Source organism: Anolis sagrei, chromosome 6 (genome assembly GCF_037176765.1).
Source record: "Anolis sagrei isolate rAnoSag1 chromosome 6, rAnoSag1.mat, whole genome shotgun sequence".
NCBI classification, from domain to species: domain Eukaryota; kingdom Metazoa; phylum Chordata; class Lepidosauria; order Squamata; family Dactyloidae; genus Anolis; species Anolis sagrei.
Genome location: NC_090026.1, coordinates 21,878,103 through 21,901,506, shown reverse-complemented (window position 1 = coordinate 21,901,506; position 23,404 = coordinate 21,878,103). Strand labels below are relative to the sequence as shown.

Genomic DNA, 23,404 nt, shown 5'->3' with positions numbered 1-23,404 from the left:
ACTTGCATCATTAAATGCATATAATAGTATCATACAAAATAAAAAATAATATCATACTAAAGTTGACTGGGCACAACCTGGGGATCACAGCCAGATACAGTAAAGCCATCTGGCCTTGCGTTTTGCTACTCTGCTGCTGAATACGCATGCCCAGTGTGGAATATATCTCACCACATTCAAACAGTGGATGTGGCTCTTAATGAGACATGTTGCATTATCACTGAATGTCTACGCCCCACACCACTGGAGAAATTATACTGTTTTGCCACCTGATGTAGCAGCCAATAATGAAAGGACCAAGGCATTGACATCTCTGGCCCATCCTCTGTTCGGATACCAGCCATTGTACCAATGCCTTAAATCAAGAAACAGAGATACTCGCAGAAATCCCTCAGCAAACAAGAGTCCAAAAGTGAAAGGCTAAAAATTGAAACCTCAAACCATGGCTGATACCGGATGAGAGACTCCCTCCTGGGCACACAGGAGACTTGGAAGGTGCTGAACAGACTGTACTCTGGCACCATGAGATGCAGAGCCAACCTTAAAAAATGGGGCCGCAAAGTGGAGCCCACGACATGCGAGTGTGGAGAAGAGCAAACCGCAGACCACGTACTACGATGTGGTCTGAGCGCTGCCACATGCACAATGGAGGACCTTCTTATAGTGACACCAGAGGCACTCCAAGTGGCCAGCTACCAGTCAAAGGAAATTTAGTATAATGCCTAGTTTTTTAATTTTGTTTGTGATTTTTCTACACATTATAACTGTATTCTCAATTTAATTTCGACACGATAAATAAACTGCAATCTTTAACATGTCTGATTAAAGTTGCAGTGACTCTCAAGGAAAATCTGCATAGGATAAATTCATAAATTAAACAACAAGTAAGCAAGAGTTTAAGAAGAGGCAACCGTACAAAGAGATGTTACTCTATGAAGCACACTGACATAGGCACACATCACATCAAGAGTAAAAGCATGCATGATATGTCAACTCTATCTCGAGCCTCCATCCCCAGAGTTCCTGAACCGAAGCTTCTTTCCTATACCAAGAACACCCATCACCCCCTTTTCTCTCCAGGAACTATTGTGTCCCGTAAATGGAGTGGTACCCTCTAGAGCAGTGGTTATTAACCTGTGAGTCCCCAGATATTTTGGCCTGCAACTTCCAGAAATCCTAACAGCTGGAAAACTGACTGGGATTTCTGGGAGCTGTAGACCAAAACACGTGGGGACCCACAGGTTAAGAACCACTGCTCTTGAGGAGAAGTGCCCTTATAACCTCTGGAAACCAACCAAGACATTCTTAGTCCACAAAGGGTCAGCCCTTAAAAGGACCAGGCTGTGAGTTGAGTCCAGCAGTGCCCAAACCCCCAAGTTGCACCCTATATTTCATGCATTAAGAGTATCTTTCCAATCCATGTCTCCTTACCCCAAGTAGGGAGGGGGGATGGTGTGTCTCGGCCGGAGGCGAAGGGGGATCTGGAGAAGGCCAGCCGCAAAGGGGGAGACTCCAGCAGCTTAGTGTCCCTGTCACTGGACGACGTCAAAGGACAAGTGTGGTTGCAAGAGGGAGAGGGGGGTAGAGAGTGGAAAACGCAGGAGGTAAAGGAAGATTATGGACCAGGAAAAAGGAGCAGAAGCATGCAGCATACAGGATAAATGAGCATGAAGATAATGCCCCTAACTTAGGGCACAGCAGACGGCTGCGTTTAATCAGCGGGCACAGGGTGAGATAACAAAATAAGAGAAATAAAGTCATCAGAGGTGGCAGTTCGGAGAAAGCCCCCATGACGAAGGAGACCTGGCCCTTCTGAGGTTTCGCATGCAAGGCTGGCGGGGAAATCTTTTCGCAAAATGCCATCTGTCCAGAGAGATTTACTACCATTCAAAAAATGCCAGCATTTGTTGTTTTACCCTTCTAGAAGTACATACAAAAACTGCAGATTTTAAAATTTCCTTCCAAGTCTCACTATACACCAGACATGGACAAACTTTGTCCCTCCAGGTGTTTTGGACTTCAACTCTCACAATTCCTATCCATCTACCGACTGTTAGGAATTGTGGGTGTTGAAGTCCAAAACATCTGGAGGACTTAAGTTTCCCCATGCCTGCACTAGAGCATAGATCCAGCTTTGGAAAGTGGGGCAATTCCACCGGAATTGCTTTAATCATTATCTACTTTGCTCCTTTGGTCCTGAAGGTACCCCCAAGGAGTATCTAGTGCAACTTTTGTTGGTGTATAGCAGGCATGGGCAAACTCAGACCCTCCAGGTGTTTTGGACTTCAATTCCCACAATTCCTAACAGCTGGTAGGCTGTTAGGAATTGTAAGAGTTGAAGTCCAAAACACATGGAGGGCCTGAGTTTGCCCATGCCTGCTATACACCAACAAAAGTTGCCACTTGGCACCATCTAACACTGTCATATAATACAGTCATTACATATATAAAGCAGTTTAGTGAAGTTAAACTGCATTATATGAATCTACACTAACCATATAATGCAACTTCAAACTTCAAAATGGCTTCTTAAACTGTGGGCCCTGACCCCCAAGAGAGTCCCCTTAGCTCAATGTTCGGATCTCGAAAAATTGGCAAAGGTAAAAGGATTTCTGTGTTACATAGTGACCACTTATAGGCACTTGCACACACCCTTTGTGTAATGTTTACAGTGGAATCTCAGGAAGATCCTTCAGCCGTACTACATAGAATCATAGAATCAAAGAGTTGGAAGAGACCTCATGGGCCATCCAGTCCAACCCCGTGCCAAGAAGCAGGAATGTTGCATTCAAATCACCCCTGACAGATGGCCATCCAGCCTCTGTTTAAAAGCTTTCAAAGAAGGAGCCTCCACCACACTCCGGGGCAGAGAGTTCCACTGCTGAACAGCTCTCAGAGTCAGGAAGTTCTTCCTCGTGTTCAGATGGAATCTTCTCTCTTGTAGTTTGAAACCATTGTTCCGCGTCCTAGTCTCCAAGGAAGCAGAAAACAAGCTTGCTCCCTCCTCCCTGTGGCTTCCTCTCACATATTTATACATGGCTATCATATCTCCTCTCAGCCTTCTCTTCTTCAGGCTAAACATGCCCAGCTCCTTAAGCAGCTCCTCATAGGGCTTGTTCTCCAGACCCTTGATCATTTGTGTTCATAAAAAAGAAAATCAGTCGCCCTTGCAATTGCTGATTTGCTATCAATAAATGTTTTTGCACCTATTTCATCTCATACCTATCACTATGATTATATCATTTTATGTAAAAAATTAATTGGGTCAAAAGGGGTCACAAGTGGAAAAGTTAAAAAAACAAAAACCCTGGTCTACACCAGCAAAACAATTGAGCTGCAATTCAGAGAATGCTACCCTGAACTCTTAGTGCCATTGCAACTTATAACACTTTTTTGATGGTCACACATTTCTCCTTCCCAAATTCATATTGGGACTTCAGGGCTGCTACCTTCTTTGATGCATAAAATCACATAGCTGGAATGCACCACAAGGACTATCTAGTTCAGGCAAGGGCAAACTTCGGCCCTCCGGGTGTTTTGGACTTAATTTCCCATAATTCCTGGCCTCAGGCCCCTTTGTTTTCCCCCTCAGCTGCTTAACCTTTTGGCACAACTTTCGTGTAATGCCACTTTCACACAGAACTACTAAAGATTTCTTTTTTTATTTATACAAAATAATATATCTATATATATAATATGTACATGTATATATTACAAATTTCTCATAGAGATATACAATATAAAAATGGAGGCACAGCGTCTCCTAGTGGCAGGATGCAGAACAGAAGTCCTTGGATCCTGAGAATATATTCTTTTCCCCATCTCCAGTCTTTTGTGTTCTGCAGGTTCGGACTTTGTTGCTGGTGATGATTGTCCTATAATGCCTCTGAAGATGACATCCTGAAAAAGAAAACAAAAACGAATGCTAAGACAGGATTGGTTGGTTAGGGGTAGGAAGAGAACAGAGGAGTAAGGATGTTGCATAAAATACATACAGTTAGACTTCCACATTTCCTGGAGTTAGGGATACAAGTCCCCTGCAAAAGTGTGTGCGCATGTGTGTGTGTGTGTGGGGAACCACAAATATAAATGCTATTTTAAAAATCTAGCTAGGAATCCCTTGTGCTTCAGTGTGATATTGTGGTCTATTTCCACCAGACATTGACTGTAGAGTGGTGCTCGGGGGAATGTGTTTTTCATGCAGAGGATTTTGGAAAATGGCATTCATAACCTTTTGGGAAAACCAGGAATCTCCACAGGCTTTTGGAAGCGTGATCCTTTTGGAGATTAATTGGCATTCACACTATTTGGAATAATCATAACCTTATGGAAAGGCATGACCTTGTTAGAGATTGTAATCTTTTGTAAAGTATGATCTTCATGGGAAGAGTTAAAAACCCAGTAGAAAGGGGCAGGATATAACAACAATAGTTTATTATTATTAGATACATAACAAGAATAGTATACAACAAACAAGATAATTATGCTGACTTTGTATTTGATCACATGCCGGACACTTCCCAAGTGTCTAGGACTGTGTGATGGATCGGCAAATAACGTGTGAAGATCTGAGCAAAAAGGTAAAGATTTCCTCCTGACATTAAGTCTAGTTATCCCACTCTGAGGGGTTGGTGCTCATCTCCATTTCTAAGCCAAAGAGCCGGCATTGTCCGTAGACACCTCCAAGGTCATGTGGCCAGCATGACTGTATGGAGTGTTATTAGCTTCCCACCAGAGTGATACTGTAACAAAATGCCCAATTAAAGTGTAAGTTTTAGATATGTTTATTAATATTAGCTGAGAGGTGGCCAGAAGTCCCAGGCAGTTAGTCTTAAGGAGGTGGGACTAGACCTGACAGGTAGTCAGGAAGAGAAAGGCTGCATTAAGTAGTGAGCCAGGTGTTTACTCTCCAATGTGGAGTGGTTATGAGTTGGAGAAGTCCAACTGAACAGTCTATGGTTGCTGGTCAGTGAGGGAGAGTGCGGGAAGACGGTAGCTGAGAAGCAGCTGAAAATTTAGATAGAGAAACAAGTTAAAGAGAGTTTGAATCTGTTTTATGTATTAGTATAACAGTCCTTTTGGAGAAAAAGAAAAGATTGAAGGAAACTCATATTGAAACATTCTGTAATCAGCAAGCGTTTGATCCTTTGTAACCACTATGCTTATGCCACAAGAATGCTACAAATAAACTGCGTTACTGTTTCATCTCAAACAAAGCCTCTCTCTCCATGTATCACTTCCAACTTGAGAAGTCATAAAAGGAGGAAGAAAGTTGTCCTTCGTTTCTCTTTAAGCAAACTCTCTCTATAAATCTCTCAGTTAGAGATCTGGTTTGTTTTTGTTGATGTACTCACATTTGCATGTTTTCAAACTGCTAGGTTGGCAGAAGCTGGGGCTAACAGCAGGAGCTCATGCCACTCCCCGGATTCAAACCTGTAACTTTCAGTCAACAAACTCAACAGCTCAGCGGTTTAATCCACTGTGCCACCGATCTGAGTAGGGTGGCATTTTGCAGCTGAAATGGTAATTTTGCCAGCGCCATTTGTTTTCAAGTGCAGGCCAAGGTCTTTAGGTACTGCACCCAGTGTGCCGATCACCACTGGGATCACCTTTACTGGCTTGTGCCAGAGTTGTTGTTCTTGCTGCTGCTGTTGTTGTTATTATTATTGGCTATGCTCTTCTATCAGTGGGGTGTGGTCTATGGACCTCTGGAAAAACCTGCAGATATATTCATTGAACATCATATCTTACAGAAACTCTGGAAAGCCTTACCACAGCAACATCAGTTCATGTTCAGACCTCCATAAGTTCAAGTTCTCTTTCCTCATACCTCTGAGATCTCTGGGGAAAGAAATAAAGGAGCCAAAATTATTTTAGCTGAAATGACAGAAGGAAAGCCTTTTTGCTCTATATTCAGTCTAACACATTTGTTGGGATTAGGAGCACAGGACCTCAGCAAAAATTAAAAGCCATCATTAAAATATTTCCCCTTTTTTACTTGAGAGAACCGCTCTCTAGGAACCCCCAGGCCCTCCAGCAAGATTGTATGGTGAACATCTGGCAGATACTGCATTGGATGACCTAGGGCTGGGCTGTAGCACAGCTGATTAATCGCCAGCAGCAATAGATCACTGCCAACCAAAAGGTAGCAAGTTTGAAACCCGAGTCGGATTGAGCACCTGACTGTTAAGCCTAGCTTACTGTCCACCTAAGCAGTTCAAATACAGCTGAGCTGTAAGTAGAGAAATTGGGGACCGTTTAAAGCGGTGAGATATTTTACAACACGATAAAAATGCTGTCAATCAGAGAACAAGGAGGAAATATAATCAAAACAACTCGGCATCATAGTGGATGAAGCAACAGCACCCCCTGTGGCCAGAATTCAGCATAACCTCCAGGCGCCCAAGTTGGAAATGCCAAAATACCTCTATCTGTCTGTCTGTCTAAAAAGAGCATTGAATGTTTGCCATGTATGTGCGCATTGTGATCCGCCCTGAGTCTCCTTTGGGGTGAGAAGATTGGAATATAAATACTGTAAATAAATAAACAAATAGTCTTAGAAAGGACATTTTAATCACATATTTGAATAATCAAATCTGTAAAAGCAAAACCCACAGATATGGAGGGCTGACTGTACTCGATTGACTCCACTTTAACTGCCATGACTGCATCCTATGGCTTCTTGGGATTTGCAGTTTAGGAGATGGGGCTTAAAATTCTCAGCCAGAGATCTCTAGTGCCTCACTAGACTACAAATCCCATAATCATTGAAGTGGTCCCTATGTCTAACCCAAGCACGGGCAAACTTGAGCTTTCCAGGTGTTTTGGACTTCAACTCCCACCATTCCTAACAGCTCAGACCCCTTATTTCCCCCCCTCAGCTGCTTAAGCGGAATGGTGGGAGCTGAAGTCCAAAACACCCGGCAAGCCCAAGTTTGACTAAGCAAGAGTTTGAGAACATTACCTTTGGGTCTATATGTCCCAGAATCCTCCAGCCAGCAATAAAAAAAGTAACTTTTCCAAGTCCCAAGCAAAGCAGCTTTCAATATCTTTATATAGGAAGCCAACTTAATCAAACTCCTGCAGTACAATACTTTGACTCCACTTCAATGATCATGGGATTTATAGTCTAGTGAGGCACTAGAGATCTCTGGCTGAAAATTTTAAGCCCCATCTCCTAAACTGCAAATCCCAAGAAGCCATAGGATGCAGTCATGGCAGTTAAAGTGGAGTCAATCGAGTACAGTCAGCCCTCCATATCTGTGGGTTTCGATTTTACAGATTTGATTACTCAAATATGTCATTAAAATGTCCTTTCTAAGACTATTTGTTTATTTACAGTATTTATATTCCACCCCTTTCACCCCAAAGGAGATTCAGGGCGGATCACAATGCACAAGAAAAGAAGGGGTCTGAGGCTGTTAGTGTGCCGTCACACCCAGACACTATAATGTTAAAACTAAGATGTGCTTCTCTCTTTATCCGGTTGAACTGCGGGTGTCTTACTTAGAAGCTTAAGATTCTCAGCAACTGAGGCCAGTCCAGATTTGAACATCAAACAGAACATTTATTTCTCAAAGTCCTTGACAGACTTGGCACAGCTTGATGAAGTTACAAACACAAACAGTCAATTTGTGAAACCATATAGATGTTCTTTCCTTCCCTTTTCCTTCAGCTGCCAAGTTAACTTTCCCCAACAGTAGAAAAATCCTGGGATCCTTTACTCTAACCCTGAGCTGCTATCTTTTAGAAAGAGCAGGTCTTTCCCTATCCAAGCTCAAGGTTAGTTTGGGGATGAAGTTGTTGCATCCCAGACCAAGAAACGAGACCATAAGATTAAATCCACCACACTGGACTGTAGGAAAAACAATCCTTTTTTATTGATGAAAAATTGGTTACAAAAGAAAGTTAAATGCAAAATCAAAAAGCCACCATAGAAACACAGCAGTCAGGAAAATCTCTAAACTTGAGCAAAAGTCCAAAAAAAAAACAAAAAACACAAGACAAGAACCAGGAACCTGTTAGCCTCTTGCTAACCATGTACTTGAAAAACTAGAAGCCTCTGGGATTACCGGCCATGGAGCATAGGAATTCTGCCAAGGTACAGCCACAGTCCCAAACGTTGCTTGATCTAAGAGGGCACCCAGCAGGCGGCCCCTTATACCAAAGAAACTATTCCTTGAAACGCTCCTTGACTTTGAAGCCTGAGCCTGTCTCTCCTGTAATCTATTTGACCTTCGTAGGAACTGTGAATCACTCCTGTCTCTTGTTATCTGTTCCCTTCGGTCCTCATTAAAAAAAACCAGGTGGAGAGCTATCACGGTTAGATTCCAAAACATTTTCATCCGGCTGTTCAGTTTCGTTTTCCCCGCCGCTGAACTCAGCATCAACACCAGTTTCCACATTGTCAGGGAAAACTACATGTTCAGTGGCTTGCTCAGTTGGAAATACTATCACAGAATCAGGTTCACACAGATCAGGTTCACACGGATCAGGCTGAACCCCAACAGAAGTAATGGAGCCTCTCCCAATGGCAGAGAAATCCTGAGATATTCTCTGCCCCAGGGCTGAGCTGCTATCTTTTAGAAAGAGCAGGTGCTTCCCTGAGCTCAGCACCAGTTTCAGAGGCTGGAGGGTAACTGTACTCACGATGGCCTGTCTGAGCTGCCTAGCTTGACCACAAGCACATCTGAAGCTTTTTCTATACAGAAGAAGGCAGGAGAGCTTCTCCAAAATGGAGATCTCATCCCCAGGAAAAAGGGCGGTCTCTGGACCAAAGAGATACTTTTTAAAGCCAAAAGGGTTGCAGGCTGGCTTGCAGCTTCTGTTAATGTTTGACTATTAGGGTGCTGCTAAAACTGTAGCAACCCTGGGGGGGGAAATGCAAAGGGATGCTATTTCAAGCAACTAAGAGGCAATGCAAACCAAGCTCCTGGAAGATGGAACAGTTAGGAATGGTGGGAGTTGGAGTCCAAAACACCAGAAGGGCCCAAGTTTGACCATGGCTGGTCTAATCCATTATTTTGACTCTGTCCTTTGTGAGAAAGGTCTTTCCCTGACCTCTGAAGTTAGTTCCTTTCTTTCAAGATATTTAGGATCAAACTTTCTACATATAGACTGCATGCATGCTTTTACGAAAGGTTTTTGCTATTATTGCTTTTGCTGCTGCTTACCTCCCATGGTCTTTTTTGCAGAAGTATCCAAATCAGGAGAACAACAAGCATGAAAACCAGAACTGCAGGCAGCACCCAATGGGATTTTCTGAAGGCGTCCTTGTGTTGGGAGTCATGATCCGGTGTTTGCTTTGGTGCTGTGACTTGGAGGGCTGGAGGGGGGGACAGCTCTGTAGTACAGAGAAAGACTGACCTATAGGAGCAGATTGAACACTTTCTAGTAGCAAGGAGATGGGATGGAGAGCAGAGGAAATTGAAATAATACACACAGTGAGATGCCTTTGAGAGCTGGGGTAAGAATGCAGCGCTTTGGTAGTTGCAGAAAAGCATGCATTGCGTTCAAATCAGACCTCAGCTACATATTTACTAACTGAGCTTAAGTAAGCTACTTATCTGTTGACCAATGTGGTCCCTGAATCCCCCCCCCCAATTGCCCACCCTTGTAGAAGATTGTAGGATCATTGTCTGCACGCTACGACAAGCTTCTGCTCAAAAATAAAATTTCAGGTCCTCTCTAACACATGCAAACATGTTTACACACAGAACCCATCACCTGGGCATGAGAGTTACCTGGCTGGCAATGAATAATGGTGCAATTGCTGAAGTTCAAAGGAACACCTTCATCTATATATTTCTCCATCTTATCTCTCAGGTCGCTGAGATAGGAGGGGATTGGCTCAAGGAACTCGGAGATGTTGGTCGTGACGAATTTAGCACAACTGTCCTGTAAGAACCAAGAGGGGAGGAAAAACAGGTTTGACTGGGCCTTACGACTGGCACATTTTAGGCTTGTCTAATTTACCTTATGTCAGGAACATAGGAATTAATTAAAGAAGAGGATCAGACTAGAGTCCTATCTAGACCAATTATCTTTAGGAAGCCCACAAACAGGACAGGAGTGAAACAGTACCTGTTCTGGGTATTGCTATGTGCCTTCAAGTCAACTTTCACTCATAGGGATCCTAAAGCAAACTTTTAAAAGTTTTTATCATCAAGGAGAGATTTGAACCCTGGTTTCTCAGGATCTCAGAAATATTGTACTATGCCAACTCATATTTTCTATGGGTTGCAGCGAGTTTTCCTGGCTGTATGGCCATATTCCAGAAGCATTTTCTCCTGACATTTTGCCTACATCTATGTCAGACATCCTCAGAGGTTGCGAGGTCTGTTGGAAAATAGGCAAGTGAGGTTTATATATCTGTGAAAAGTTCAGGGTGAGAGAAAGAACTCTTGTCTGCTTGAGGCAAGTGTGAATGTTGTAATTGGTCACCTTGATTAGCACTGAATGGCCTTGCAGCTTCAAAGCCTGGCTGCTTCCTGCTTGGGGGATCCTTTGTTGGGAGGTGTTAGCTGGCTCTGATTTATTCTTATCTGGAATTCCCCTGCATTTTTGAGAATTAATGTGTTTTGACACCACTTTAACTGCCATTGCTTTATACTATGAATTCCTGGGATTTGTAATTTGGTGAGGCACTAGCAGAGAAGCCTAATATTTTGTAAGTGGGGTTTATCTATCTCTGAAACATCCAGGGTGGGAGAAAGAACTCGTGTTTGTTTGCGGCAGGTGTGAATATTGCAATTGGCCAGTAGTTTCCAACAAATCTCACAACTTCTGAGGATGCCTGCCATAGATGTGGGTGAAACGTCAGGAGAGAGTACTTCTGGAACATGCCATATAGCCTGGAAAATTGACAGCAAACCAGTGGTTCTGGCCATGAAAGCCTTCGACAATAATGTATTATACATTCCACAGTATTTGTCTTTTAAGTGAGGCCTGTTGGAAACTAGGCAAGTAGGGTTTATATATCTGTGGAATGTTCAAGATGGGAGAAAGAACGCTTGTCTGTTGGAGGCAACTGTGAGTATTGCAGTTGGCCACCTTCATTAGCTTTGAATAGACTTGCAGCTTCAAGACCTGGCTGCTTCCTGGGGGAATCCTTTGTTGGGAGGTGTTAGCTCACCCTGATTGTTTCCTGTCTAAAATTCCCCTGTTTTCTGAGTATTGTTCTTTATTTACTGTCCTAATTTTTGAGTTTTTTAATACTGGTAGCCAGATTTTTTTCATTTCCATGGTTTTCTCCTTTCTGTTGAAATTGTTCACATGCTTGCGGATTTCAATGGCTTCTCTGTATAGTCTGACATGGTGGTTGATAAGTGGCCCAGCATTTCTGTGTTCTCAAATAACATGCTGTGTCCAGGTTGGTTCATCAGGTCTCTGCTATGGCTACCAGTATTAAAAAAAAAACTTTAAAATCAGGACAGTAAATAAAGAAGATCTCTCAAAAAATGGGTATTTCTGACAGGAAACACTTAGGGACAGCTCACATGTCCCAACAAATGATTCCCCCCAGACAGGAAGCATGCATGCTTTGAAGCTGCAAGGCTATTCAGTGCTAATCAAGGTGGCCAACAGCAACATTCACACTTGCCTCCAAAAGACAAGAGTTCTTTCTCCCACCTGAAAAGTCAGGAGAGAATGCTGCTGGAGCATAGCCATACAGCTCGGAAAACTCACAGCAAACCAGTGATTCCGGCATGAAAGCCTTTGACAACACATATTCTCTATTGTTACAATCCTCCAAATCCACCTGCCAGATCCATTTGGAGTGAATTTGTACTACACTGTTACAGCAGTGTAGTACAATACCATAGAACTGTGCCTTGGAATCATGGGATTTGTAGTTTGGTATTCTTTGGTTTCTCTGCAATAGTGCTCTAGTGCTGAATTTTTCAGGAGTTGAGTAAAAGCTGCCTAGCAGGGAATTCCAATTACATCACCGAACTGCAAATGATGGGATTCCTTAGAATAGAATCAGAAAAATTAGGGGTATCGAAGTCCTATAACTGTGTCTGAGTATGTTCTGAATTTAGGAAGCTGTTTTCCACAATTTCCACAGGCTGGAAGGAACCTCTAGCTGTTTCCTGCACAAGCACATTTATTGTTAGTCAAAATTTTCTGAGTTTTGGGAGCTAAACTTAGTTGCTGCCGCCCCTGTTAAACTATAGGCTAAAATCGCATTCAAAGCACCCCCGACAGATGGCCATCCAGCCTCTGCTTAAAGGCCTCCAAAATACAGTTGTATTTGAATAAAACTGTATCCCCCTTTATTTTTAAAAAAGTGACTTACGTTAATGTCACACTCCTCAACAAAATTTGTGTGATTCTTTAGCTCTGTGATGTTTTCCTTCAATGTGCTCCCAGATACATTGATCATGTGGATGAGTTTTCGGTTGGTGAGATGAATTTGCCATAACTCCTTGCAGAATTTGTCCTGGGAAAAATAGGTGAAGTGGGATGGGGACAAGAGGGAAGATCTACATCAGTGGTTCTCAACTTTCCTAATGCCGTGACCCCTCAATACAGTTCCTGATGATTGATTTTGCCATTTGGGAGTTGTAGTTGCTGGGATTTATAGTTCACCTACAATCAAAGAGCATTCTGAACCACACCAACAATAGAACTGGGCAAAATTTCCCACATAGAGCCCCTTCCCTAGCATGAGCCTTCCTCGAGCCTCACATGCTCTCCTTCATCCGCACATGCGCACCACACTGCCATCCGCTGAGCACACCTGCTCTCCCCTCCCTGCTTGAAGTATCAGAAACAGACCTCCCCTTGGCAGAGGAGGGCTTTTGGTGGGAGGATTCACCATATGTTTCCAAAAAGTAAGAGAAGGACAGGCGGAGAGATCTTCAGCTTTCTTTGCCAAAGGGATTCCTAAGACCATCTATGTCAGAGGTCCTCAAACTTTTAAACAGAGGGCCAGATCACAGTCCCTCAAACTGTTGGGGGGCCGGATTATAATTTGAAAAAAATATGAATGAATTCCTATGCACACTGCACATATCTTATTTGTAGTGCAAAAAACACTTAAAACAATACAATAATTAAAATGAAGAACAATTTTAACAAATATAAACTTATTAGTATTTCAATTGGAATCATAGAATCAAAGATTTGGAAGAGACCTCATGGGCCATCCAGTCCAACTCCCTGCCAAGAAGCAGGAATATTGCATTCAAAGCACCCCTGACAGATGGCCATCCAGCCTCTGTTTAAAAGCTTCCAAAGAAGGAGCCTCCACTACACTCCGGGGCAGAGAGTTCCACTGCTGAACGGCTCTCACTGTCAGGAAGTTCTTCCTCATGTTCAGATTGCATCTCCTTTCTTGTAGTTTGAAGCCATTGTTCCGTGTCCTAGTTTCCAGGGAAGCAGAGAAAGAGCTTGCTCCTTCCTCCCTATGGCTTCCTCTCACATATTTACACATGGCTATCATATCTCCTCTCATCATTCTCTTCTTCAGGCTAAACATGCCCAGCTCCTTAAGCTGCTCCTCATAGGGCTTGTTCTCCAGACCCTTGATCATTTTAGTCGCCCTCCTCTGGACACATTCCAGCTTGTCAATATCTCTCTTGAATTGTGGTGCCCAGAATTGGACACAATATTCCAGGTGTGGTCTAACGGAATAGAGGGGTAGCATTACTTCCCTAGATCTAGACACTATGCTCCTAATGATGCAGGCCAAAATCCCATTGGCTTTTTTGCCGTCGCATCACATTGTTGGCTCATGTTTAACTTGTTGTCCATGAGGACTCCAAGATCTTTTTCACACGTACTGCTCCCGAGCCAGGCGTCCACCATTCTGTATCTTTGCGGGCCTGCTTTTGGCTGATGAGATAGGATTGTTGTTGTTGTTGTGTGCTTCCAAGTCGCTTCAGACTAAGATTGACCCTGATGAGGGCCGGGTAAATGACCTTGGAGGGCCGTATCCAGCCCTCGGGCCTTAGTTTGAGGACCCCGATCTATATAAATAAAAATGTAATGTTCGTTTGTAGGATTAACATAACTCAAAAACCACTGGATAAATTGACACTAAATGTGGACACAAAACACCTATCAGGCCAGGGAGTGACCATCACTCATAAAAATACTGAAAAACACAATGGAAGGGACTTAAAAAGCCAAAAAACAAAAAAATGCATTACAATGAATGTGCAAAACCACATATAGACAAATATATACACACACAAATACACATATATTGTTGTAGTACAGCGTGATAGTGACGTTACTACTACTGGTAGAAGGGAGAAGAGGGCTGTGCATGTGTTGGAGGAGGAGCAGCAGCGAAAGCGGATAAGAGACATATTCATTTTTTGTGTTTAATAAACCTTTGTTTGGACCTTTTATACTGTGTTTGGCATTCTTGAGGCTTCTGGGTCTTGATATATATACACACACAAAACACATATACACAGACTGGGCCACAGCAATGCATGGCAGGGGACAGCTAGTCAGAAATATATGTTTTCTGATGGTATTTGGCGACCCCACTGAAACCCCGTGACCCCACCCAGGAGTCCCGACCCCCAGGTTGAGAAACAGTGATCTACATCAATAGCTGGGTACTAGACTTTATGGCAAGAGTGTAAACAAAAGACATTGGACTGCACATAAGACTCTGGAGGATCAATGACCTTTTGTTATTATTTGTAATGTCTTGCAGGTGTGCTGGACTACAAGGGCACAACACATTCCATTATGTTATTTGTTTTTTTTTTTAAATACTTTACCAGTTTCAGGTTGATTGGCACCAGTACTGGATAATCCAAGAGCAGTAATTTCTTCTGGGGGAGGAGAGGGAAAAAAGCCTGGGTTTAGCATGAGAAGACATAGAATGAGAAAGGGATTGGACTGAAGAATGGTTCAACTGAGGGCCCTTCCACACAGTCATATAACCCAGTATATCCATTCAGAATATCCCACAATATCTGCTTTGAACTGGGTTATCTGAGTCCACACTGCCACATATTCCATTCAAAGCAGATAATGTGGGATTTTATTCAGCTGTGTGGAAGGGGCCTGTAGCATAGACATGTTGAAAGGAGAACCACTGAATTCAACAGTCACTTGCTCTTCCTCCAGACAGAACAAATATGTCAATACTTGCTGCCTCCTTTGTGTCCCATCATCATTACCCAAATAATTCTACCATTCATGTAATTTCCCAAGCAATTGTGAATGGTGCCAATTGAAGTTGTTGTGAGCCTTCAAGCAATTTCCAACTTATTTATTTATTTATAACATTTCTACCCTGCCTTTCTCACCCCAAGGCGGCTTTACATACAGGCAATGTTTCGATGCCTTAAAACACAATGTACAATTAAATAAATATTAAAATAGAATTTAAAAGTACATTAAAACATTTATAAACAATACATTCAGAGTTAAACACGTAATCCACGATCGTAATCCAGGCTGTTCCAAATGGTCATTGCACATTGTTCCAAGTCTATCTATTGCACAAGTTCTCTAAAGGCTTGGTCACGAAGCCATGTTTTCACTCTTTTGCGGAAGGGCAGGAGGGAGGCGGTTGACCTAATATCCCTGGGAAGGGAGTTCCATGGTCGAGGGACAACCACTGAGAAGGCCCTGTCTCTCATCTCCGCCAATTACATCTGTGAGGAAGGCTGGACTGAGAGCAGGGCCTCCCCAGATGACCCTAAACTCTGTGGTGGTTCATAGAAGGAGATATGTTCAGAGAGATAAGCTGGGCCAGAACTCTTTAGGGCTTTATAGGCGAAAGCCAGCACTTTGAATTGTGCTCAGTAGCAGATTGGCAGCCAGTAGAGCTGACGTAACAGGGGGTTGGCCTTATTACCCAACTTAGCCCTATTAAGTCTGTCTCAGTACACAAAAGGATCTTGTATTTTTCTTAGAGACTGAGAAAAAATGCGACAAACTGCTTTCCTTCAGTAAGTCTCAGGCCCCTTCTACACAGCTGTATAAAACCCAGATTATCCGCTTCAAGCTTCCGAACACTTGCAGCTTTTGAACAGTCTTCAAGGGCAACCCCACGTTGAGTGTGTTACAGTAGTCTATTTGAGATGTAACAAGAGTGCGGTCTACTGTGGCCAATCAGACTTCCTAAGGTACGGACACAACTAGCAAACAAGTTTTAGTTGTGAGAAAGCTCCTCTGGCCACTTCCGAGACCTGAGGTTCCAGGCTCAGTGATGAATCCAGGAGGACTCCCAAGCTGTGAACCTGTGTCTTCAGGGGTAGTGTAACCCCATCCAACACAGGCTGTAACCCTATACCCTATTCGGCCTTGCAAATTACCAGGACTACTTCCATCTTGTCTGGACTCAATTTCAATTTGTTCATCTTCATCCAGACTGTCATCCAGACTGTCATCCAGAGATTGCTGGCCAAGCACCGGTTCAGGACCTGAACAGTCTCCTTAGCAGCAGGTGGAAAGGAGTGATAGAGTTGGACGTCATCTGCATACAGATGGCAATGAACTCCAAATGATCTCTCCCAGCAGCTTCATGTTAAACAACATGGGGGACAGTATTGAGCCCTGTGGGACCCCACAGGAAAATGGTTGCGTGGCTGAGCACGTGTCCCCCAACAACACCTTCTCAGAACGACCCTCCAGGAAGGTCTGGAACCACCGTCAAACAGTACATCCCAGACCCATTCCCATGTGGCATCTCAGGAGGATACTGTGATCTACAGTATCGAAGGCTGCAGAGAAGTCCAGGAGAACCAACAGGGATCCAATCCATAAGTAATTCAACCCAACGAAAGTTACATCTACAAATTTGCAGGGCTGACTCTACTTGGCTTTTAGTACCATTTTCTCTAGCTTTTTGAATTCTTTAATATTTTATCCCGCAAGGATGAAATAATCAAGGATTATAATCCCTAAGAAACGGAACCTAAATCTAGGTACTGTCATGGCTTAAGAGACAGACAACCCCCCCTAGCCAATACAGAAACCAAGCAGTAATGATAAATTAAATATGATTCTTTTCACCCAAACCAACAGCCTGAGATTGCTGGTTTGTTCAGCCTAGTGGCAGGGCCCCTGAACTCTATAGCCTATGGAGCGTATCTAGCGATAAATATGCATGTCCAAATTCCAGTCTGCACCTAACTTCCCAGAGATCAAAGCCGGCAGGCAAAATAGTGAAAATACCTGACCAAAGGGCAAACAATTAGTCTCATTGTATAATACAGTGTTTCTCAACCTTCCTAATGCTGTAACCTCTTAATACAATTCCTCATGTTGTGGTGACTCCCAACCATAACATTTTTGTTGCTACTTCATAACTGTAATTTTGCTACTGTTATGAATCATCATGTAAATATTTGATATGCAGGATGTATTTTCATTCACTGGAGCAAATTTGGCACAAATACCCAATATGCCCAAATTTCAATACTGGTGGGGTAGGCCGGGGAATCTCTTTTCCGGCAATTTGAATCTAGTGCTCTGCGTCTTAGTCTTTGGAGCAGCAGAAAACAACAAAGTGGGTGCTAGAAACAATATCATATGAAAGCTGACTAGCACAACCTGGGAATCACAACCAAATAAAGTGAAGACATCTGCCCTTGTGCTTTGCTACTCTGCTGCTGAGTATGCATGCCCAGTGTTGGACACATCTCACCACGATAAAACAGTCGATGCAGCTCTTAATGAGACATGAAGCATTATCACAGGCTGTCTGTGCCCTACATTGCTGGAGAAATTACACTGTCTTGAAATTACACTGACATCCGCCGGGAAGTAGCAACCAATAGTGAAAGGACCGAGGCAGTGACATCTCCAGCCTATCCCCTGTTCGGATATCAGCCAGCATGCCAATGCCTTAAATCAATAAATAGTTTACCAAGATCTACAGAGGTACTCGCAGGAACACCTCAGCAAGCGAGAGTCCAAAAGTGGCAGGCTAAAACCTGGAACCTCAATCAGTGGCTGATACCAGATGAGAAACTCCCTCCTGAGCACACAGAAGACTGGGCAACTTGGAAGGCGCTGGACATACTGCGCTCTGGCACCACGAGATGCAGCACCAACCTTAAGAAATGGGGCTACAAAGTGGAATCCACAACATGAAACTCTCTGTCCCTTCTGGCAGTGGCTGGTCATTTGTGTAAATGTTGAACATTGATGGAGTATGCACGCTCCCCTGAGACAGGCCGTTCTTCTGTTTCCGCCATCTGCTTCTCTGGCCCTAGCATTCAACAAAAAAGCTCCTGTTTTGTAGCGGGTTTCCTATGAGGCGGGTGAGATGGTAGTCCTTTGTGATATTATACATTTTTCTCAGGAGGAGGCGGTTTACAGTATCATAAGCCACTGACAGGCCTATGAAGACAGCTCCTGTGATCTGCTGCCTTTCAAAGCCATCTTCTATGTGGTGAGTCAGGTTCAGCACTTGCGATGTGCAGCTTTTGCCTTTCCTGAAGCCAGCTTGCTGTGGAATCAGACATGGGTCTATTTTTTACGTAATTCTATGCAAAATAAATCTCTCCAGAACTTTGTAAAGGTGGCATAACAAGGAGATTGGTCTATAGCTTTTTGGTCATTATGGTCTTTGCCTGGTTTCAAGATGGCTATGACTCTTGCTTTCCTCCATATTTTGGGGATCTGACAGGATGCAGTGAAGTTGTTAATCAGCTCCAGCAGCCAGCACTTTGCTTTTGGACCAAAGTTCTTGATTTGTTCCATCCATAGATCATCCAGGCCAGCTGCTTTGCCATTTTTACATTTATTAAAAGCCATGTCCAATTAAGTAGATGTAAAAGGTTCATGAAGGTTGTTGTTCTCATTATCTGGTTGTCTGACTATTGGTTTCTTTCCTGCTTTGGTGACAAGGTTGGGTTTCCCATTCTTCAAGAGTTGGTGTGCTATCTGGTTTGCGTATTGGTTTGTGAGGAGGGGTCATTGCTCAACCGTCTTACGATACGATAAATAAAATAATAATAAATAGCAGAAAACAAAGCTCGCCCCCTCCTCAATTTGACATCCTTTCAAATATTTAAACATTATTAACATGTCCTCTCTCAAGATTCTCTTTTCCAGGTTAAAGATATCCTGCTTCTTAAGCCGCTCCTCATAGGGCTAAGCACTGGCCTTTTACCATGTTGGTCACTCTTCTCTGGACATATTCCAGTTTGTCAATATCCTCCTTCAATTTCAGTGCCCAGAACTGGACGTAGGGCTATAAGGTCCGACCAAAGCCGAATTTCTTTGTCTGCTGTCTCTCTGTCCCCACTCTCAATGCAGAGCACACACTCTATTCTGTACAATACACTTACCAGATTTGCAACTATACGTGAAAAATTTCTCGTATCGATAGGAACGTCTTCAAAGCTGCAACCCTTGCCTGGCTCAGATGATGTGGAAAATGATAGCAGCAAAAGGAAGACCTGGGAAGATAGGGAGAAATGAAAAGCATGTCAAAGCTCAGAAACACCCCGGCCATTGATTTCTGAAAGCACACAATTGAAGCACAAAGTGTACCTGTTGTATCAGTCCCATCTTATGTGACAGAAATGTTAGTGAGGAAAGTAATTCCATGAGTTGGACCCCAACAACTGTACTTTTCGAAGGTCTACATGAGATTTGGTACAGACACATTTTAGCTATGGGGTCGAATGTGGGACCCCATATGTGGTGGGAAGGAACCAGGGGCTGAATCTTTATTTATCTTATTAATTAAATATTTTTGCCTATTGTGTACCTCCAAATCATTTCCTGGACCGTGAACTCCCGACCACTAATAGTCTAGCTTGCTGTTGACCAATAACAACAACAACAACAACAACAACAACTTTATTTTTATACCCCGCCAACCATCTCCCCTAGGGGACTCGGGGCAGCTTACACGGGACATGCCTAAGATTACAATTAAAACACATATGTAAATCAATTCAACCAATTAAAACATCAGATAGAACAAATAACAACACAATTGAAAGCAATATAAAAACAATACGGCTGAAAGAAACATAATTGAGGTACAAATTCAATGAGTGCAATACAGTCCTATGCAGCCCGAAAGACAGTTGCATCTTTCAAGTAGGAAATTTAGGTACTTTTAGGTACTTTAATTTAGGTACTTTAGGTACTTTAATTTAGGTAATTTAGGTACTTTAGCTTAGGTACTTTAATTTAGGTAATTTAGGTACTTTAGCTTTATGTGGGGAGGCTAATTTAACTAATTTAGGATGCCATAAAACCTTCCACCAGCATGCAGAAGAATGAGGAAGTACTCCATCAAAGGATTCGGTGTCACAAGTAGACAGTGAAGCGGCAGCTCCCTCTGTGGCCAGAATCAAGCCCTCATGAAGCCGGAAAAGCTGAAATATTAAACACCTCTGTGCCTATCTATATATGTTGAATGTCTAAATGGCATTGAATGTTTGCCATGTATATGTGCATTGTAATCTGCCTCGAGTCCCCTGCGGGGTGAGAAGGGTGGAACATAAATACTGTAAATAAATAAATAAATAAAAAGTTATGGCAGCCCTAAGGTCAGAGTTTCCTTGGCTAGATTTATCTCCCTTTGAGGCTGAGAGAGTGAGACTTGCCTAAGATCATCCAGTGGGTTTTCATGCCAAGCAGGGATTCAGACTCCGATCTCTGGAGTTGTAGTCCAATGTTCAGACCACAACATCATGTTGGTTCTTGGAGAAACAGCATATCATAGGCCTCCTCTTTCCACATTGTTTAGGGCAGTGGTTCTCAACCTTCCTACTGCTGTGACCTCTTAATACAGTTCCTCATGCTGTGACCCCCAACCATAAAATTATTTTTGTTGCTACTTCATAACTGTAATTTTGCTGCTGTTATGAATCATAATGTAACAATCTGATATGCAGGATGCATTTTCATTCACTGGACCAAATTTAGCACAAATATCCAATACACCCAAATTTCAATACTGATAGGGTGGAGTGGGGGATTGACTTTGTCATTTGGGAGTTGTAGTTGCTGGGATTTTTAATTAACCTACAAGCAAAGAGCATTCTGAACTCCACCAAAGATGGAATTGGACCAAACTTGCCACACAGGACCCCCATGACCAACAGAAAATATTGAAAGGGTTTGGTGAGCATTGACCTTGAATTTTGGAGTTGTAGTTCACCTACATCCAGAGAGCACTGTGGGTTCAAGCAATGATGGATCTGGACCTAACTTGCCACAAATACTTAAGTATGCCCAGATGTGAACACTAGTGGAGTTTGGGGAAAATAGACCTTGACATTTGAAAGTTGTAGTTGCTGGGATTTATAGTTCACCTACAATCAAAGAGCACTCTGAATCCAGCCCACAATGGTTCTGCGCCAAACTTGACACACTACCTACATGGTCAACATTGAATATTGATGGGTTTTTTAAAGGGGGGGGGCTGTTTTTTAATTCTGGATGTTGTAGTTCACCAACACCAAAAAGGAAGAGAAGTACAGGCTGAGAGATCTTCAGCTTTCTCTCCCAAAAGGGTTTCTAAGACCATCAGAAGTATGTGTTTTCTGATGGTCTTTGGTGACCCTTCTGAAACCCACCTCATGATCTCCCAGGGGTCTTGACCCCCCGGTTGAGAAACATTAGTTTAGGAGATGCAGAACCCCTATAAAATCAGAAAATAATGAATTTTAATTATTTTATTTTATTTTATTTACCTAAGAGAACACTCCTTTAGAAATGTTTAGGTTTTCTATTGCAATTTTAGTGTCAACCTCTGCCAGGAGCCAGCAGAAGATAGACTTGCAGTGGAAGACCTCGATATTGCTAGATAGAAAACCTTTCTATGACTTTCAGAGAGATCATATTAATCTATGTCCGAATAGTTAAATCTGCAAAAGGTAAACTCAGAAATGTGGACAGTCACATTGTGTTTTATCATTTGGTTCTAACCATGCTGTATCCCACCTCGAACTGTGCGGAGAAGCAGCTAATATTTTTATTATTAGGTAAAGGTAAAGGTTTTCCCCTGACATTAAGTCCAGTCGTGTTCGACTCTGGGGGTTTGTGGAGTGCTGTTACCTTCCCTCTGGAACGGTACCTATTGATCTACTCACATTTGCATGTTTTTGAAGTGCTAGGTTGGAAGAAGCTGGGGCTAACAGCGGGAGCTCACGCCGCTCCCCAGATTCGAATTTGCAACCTTTCAGTCAGCAAGTTCAGTAGCTCAGCGCTTTAACCCACTGCGCCACCGGTGCTTTGTTTATAGGTTTTAAAAATACATCAGCACTAGCCCTGTCCTGGTGACCACGCCGTATTTCTCTTGGTAGTTCCACACAGAAACTGTAATCCGGTTTAACTCCAGCTAATTTTATTATTGCTATATGAAAAATCATAACATCAGAAAATCATACTAGATGCAGGACTGAAATAGCAGGAAAAAAAGAATGGCAAAAGTACTATAAAAGGAATAGTAAAAAGGGGAGGAAAATAAACATATCAAGTCAATATTCAATCACATAAGAGACGTGAGTGAACAAAATCCTAGAGAAGAACACCTCCAAGTAACTCATGGTCACAGCATATAACAGAAATGTGTGATTAGTGGTTTCCAGATGTTGTTGGACTCCAGCTCCTATCGTTCTAGACCACTAGCTGTGCTGATGGGAACCAGAATAAAGGATTACCTGGAGTAGAACACCATAAAGGAATTTTTCTGCATGAGAAATTGGTTTTCGCTCCCTATCCAACATCCTAACTTCCAAGCTGAGTTCAATGCAAACAGATACTAAGTTAAAACATCTTTAAACTTTTTATACTCTTGTAACTTTTATAAACTAGATGAGGATTACAAGAATCAGGAAGCCGAGATGGGGAGAACTAATCATTTTCTCATTAAAAACAGCTTGCCAGTCAATGAGTCATGTTTTGCTTGATCTAGGAAACTTCAGACTATAAACTCCTAACGCTCTGTTTGCCCAAGTAAAGGCAAACATTCAATAATTTTGGTCAAGTTTCATCAAGAGCCATGGCTCTCTCTGGGCTGTCCACGCATGCCTTCAGCGCTAGTGTGTTCCTTATCAGTACTGTTTGGAAAGAATTAATTTTAATAATTTCGACTGTCTCTAAGAAATTATTTCTGGGGGCAAAGGATGGGAACAACATCACATGTACGATGGAGATCTAGCTTTGTTTCCAAGTTTTAAAAATGCATCAGCGCTAGCCCTGTCCTGGTGAGAATTCCGCATTTCTCTTGGAAGTTCCACACAGAAACTGTAATCCAGTTTGACTCCAGCTGGAAAATGAGATAGCAACAAAATGTACACTCCCAGTGCACACTGTAGAATGAATCAAGATGGAAACAGTGAATCAATTTTTTTGTTGTTTTTCATTCGTTCAGTCGTTTCTAACTCTTTGTGACTTCATCATCTAGCCCATGTCAGAGCTCCCTGTTGGTCGTCACCACCCCCAGCTC

General features: G+C 42.7%; 2 protein-coding genes across 2 annotated transcripts in view; both read right to left on the bottom strand.

Moving 5' to 3' along the window:
* LOC132777937 (excitatory amino acid transporter 2-like) overlaps positions 1 to 1,803 on the bottom strand; it is a 36,069-nt gene extending 34,266 nt beyond the window's left edge. Inside the window, exon 1 of the mRNA XM_060780491.2 lies at positions 1,432 to 1,803. The gene's annotated coding sequence lies outside the window, so the exon portion shown is untranslated. The remainder of the gene's footprint in view (positions 1 to 1,431) is intronic.
* A 1,901-nt stretch (positions 1,804 to 3,704) lies between these two features.
* Positions 3,705 to 23,404, bottom strand: part of FLT3LG (fms related receptor tyrosine kinase 3 ligand) — a 44,996-nt gene continuing 25,296 nt past the window's right edge. The window contains exons 3-9 of the mRNA XM_060780490.2: positions 19,281 to 19,391; positions 14,748 to 14,801; positions 12,302 to 12,445; positions 9,744 to 9,897; positions 9,174 to 9,343; positions 5,773 to 5,841; positions 3,705 to 3,900 (exon numbers count right to left, since the gene is read on the bottom strand). Of these exons, the coding sequence (XP_060636473.2) occupies positions 5,794 to 5,841; positions 9,174 to 9,343; positions 9,744 to 9,897; positions 12,302 to 12,445; positions 14,748 to 14,801; positions 19,281 to 19,391 (681 nt within the window). The 3' untranslated portion in view covers positions 3,705 to 3,900; positions 5,773 to 5,793. The remainder of the gene's footprint in view (positions 3,901 to 5,772; positions 5,842 to 9,173; positions 9,344 to 9,743; positions 9,898 to 12,301; positions 12,446 to 14,747; positions 14,802 to 19,280; positions 19,392 to 23,404) is intronic.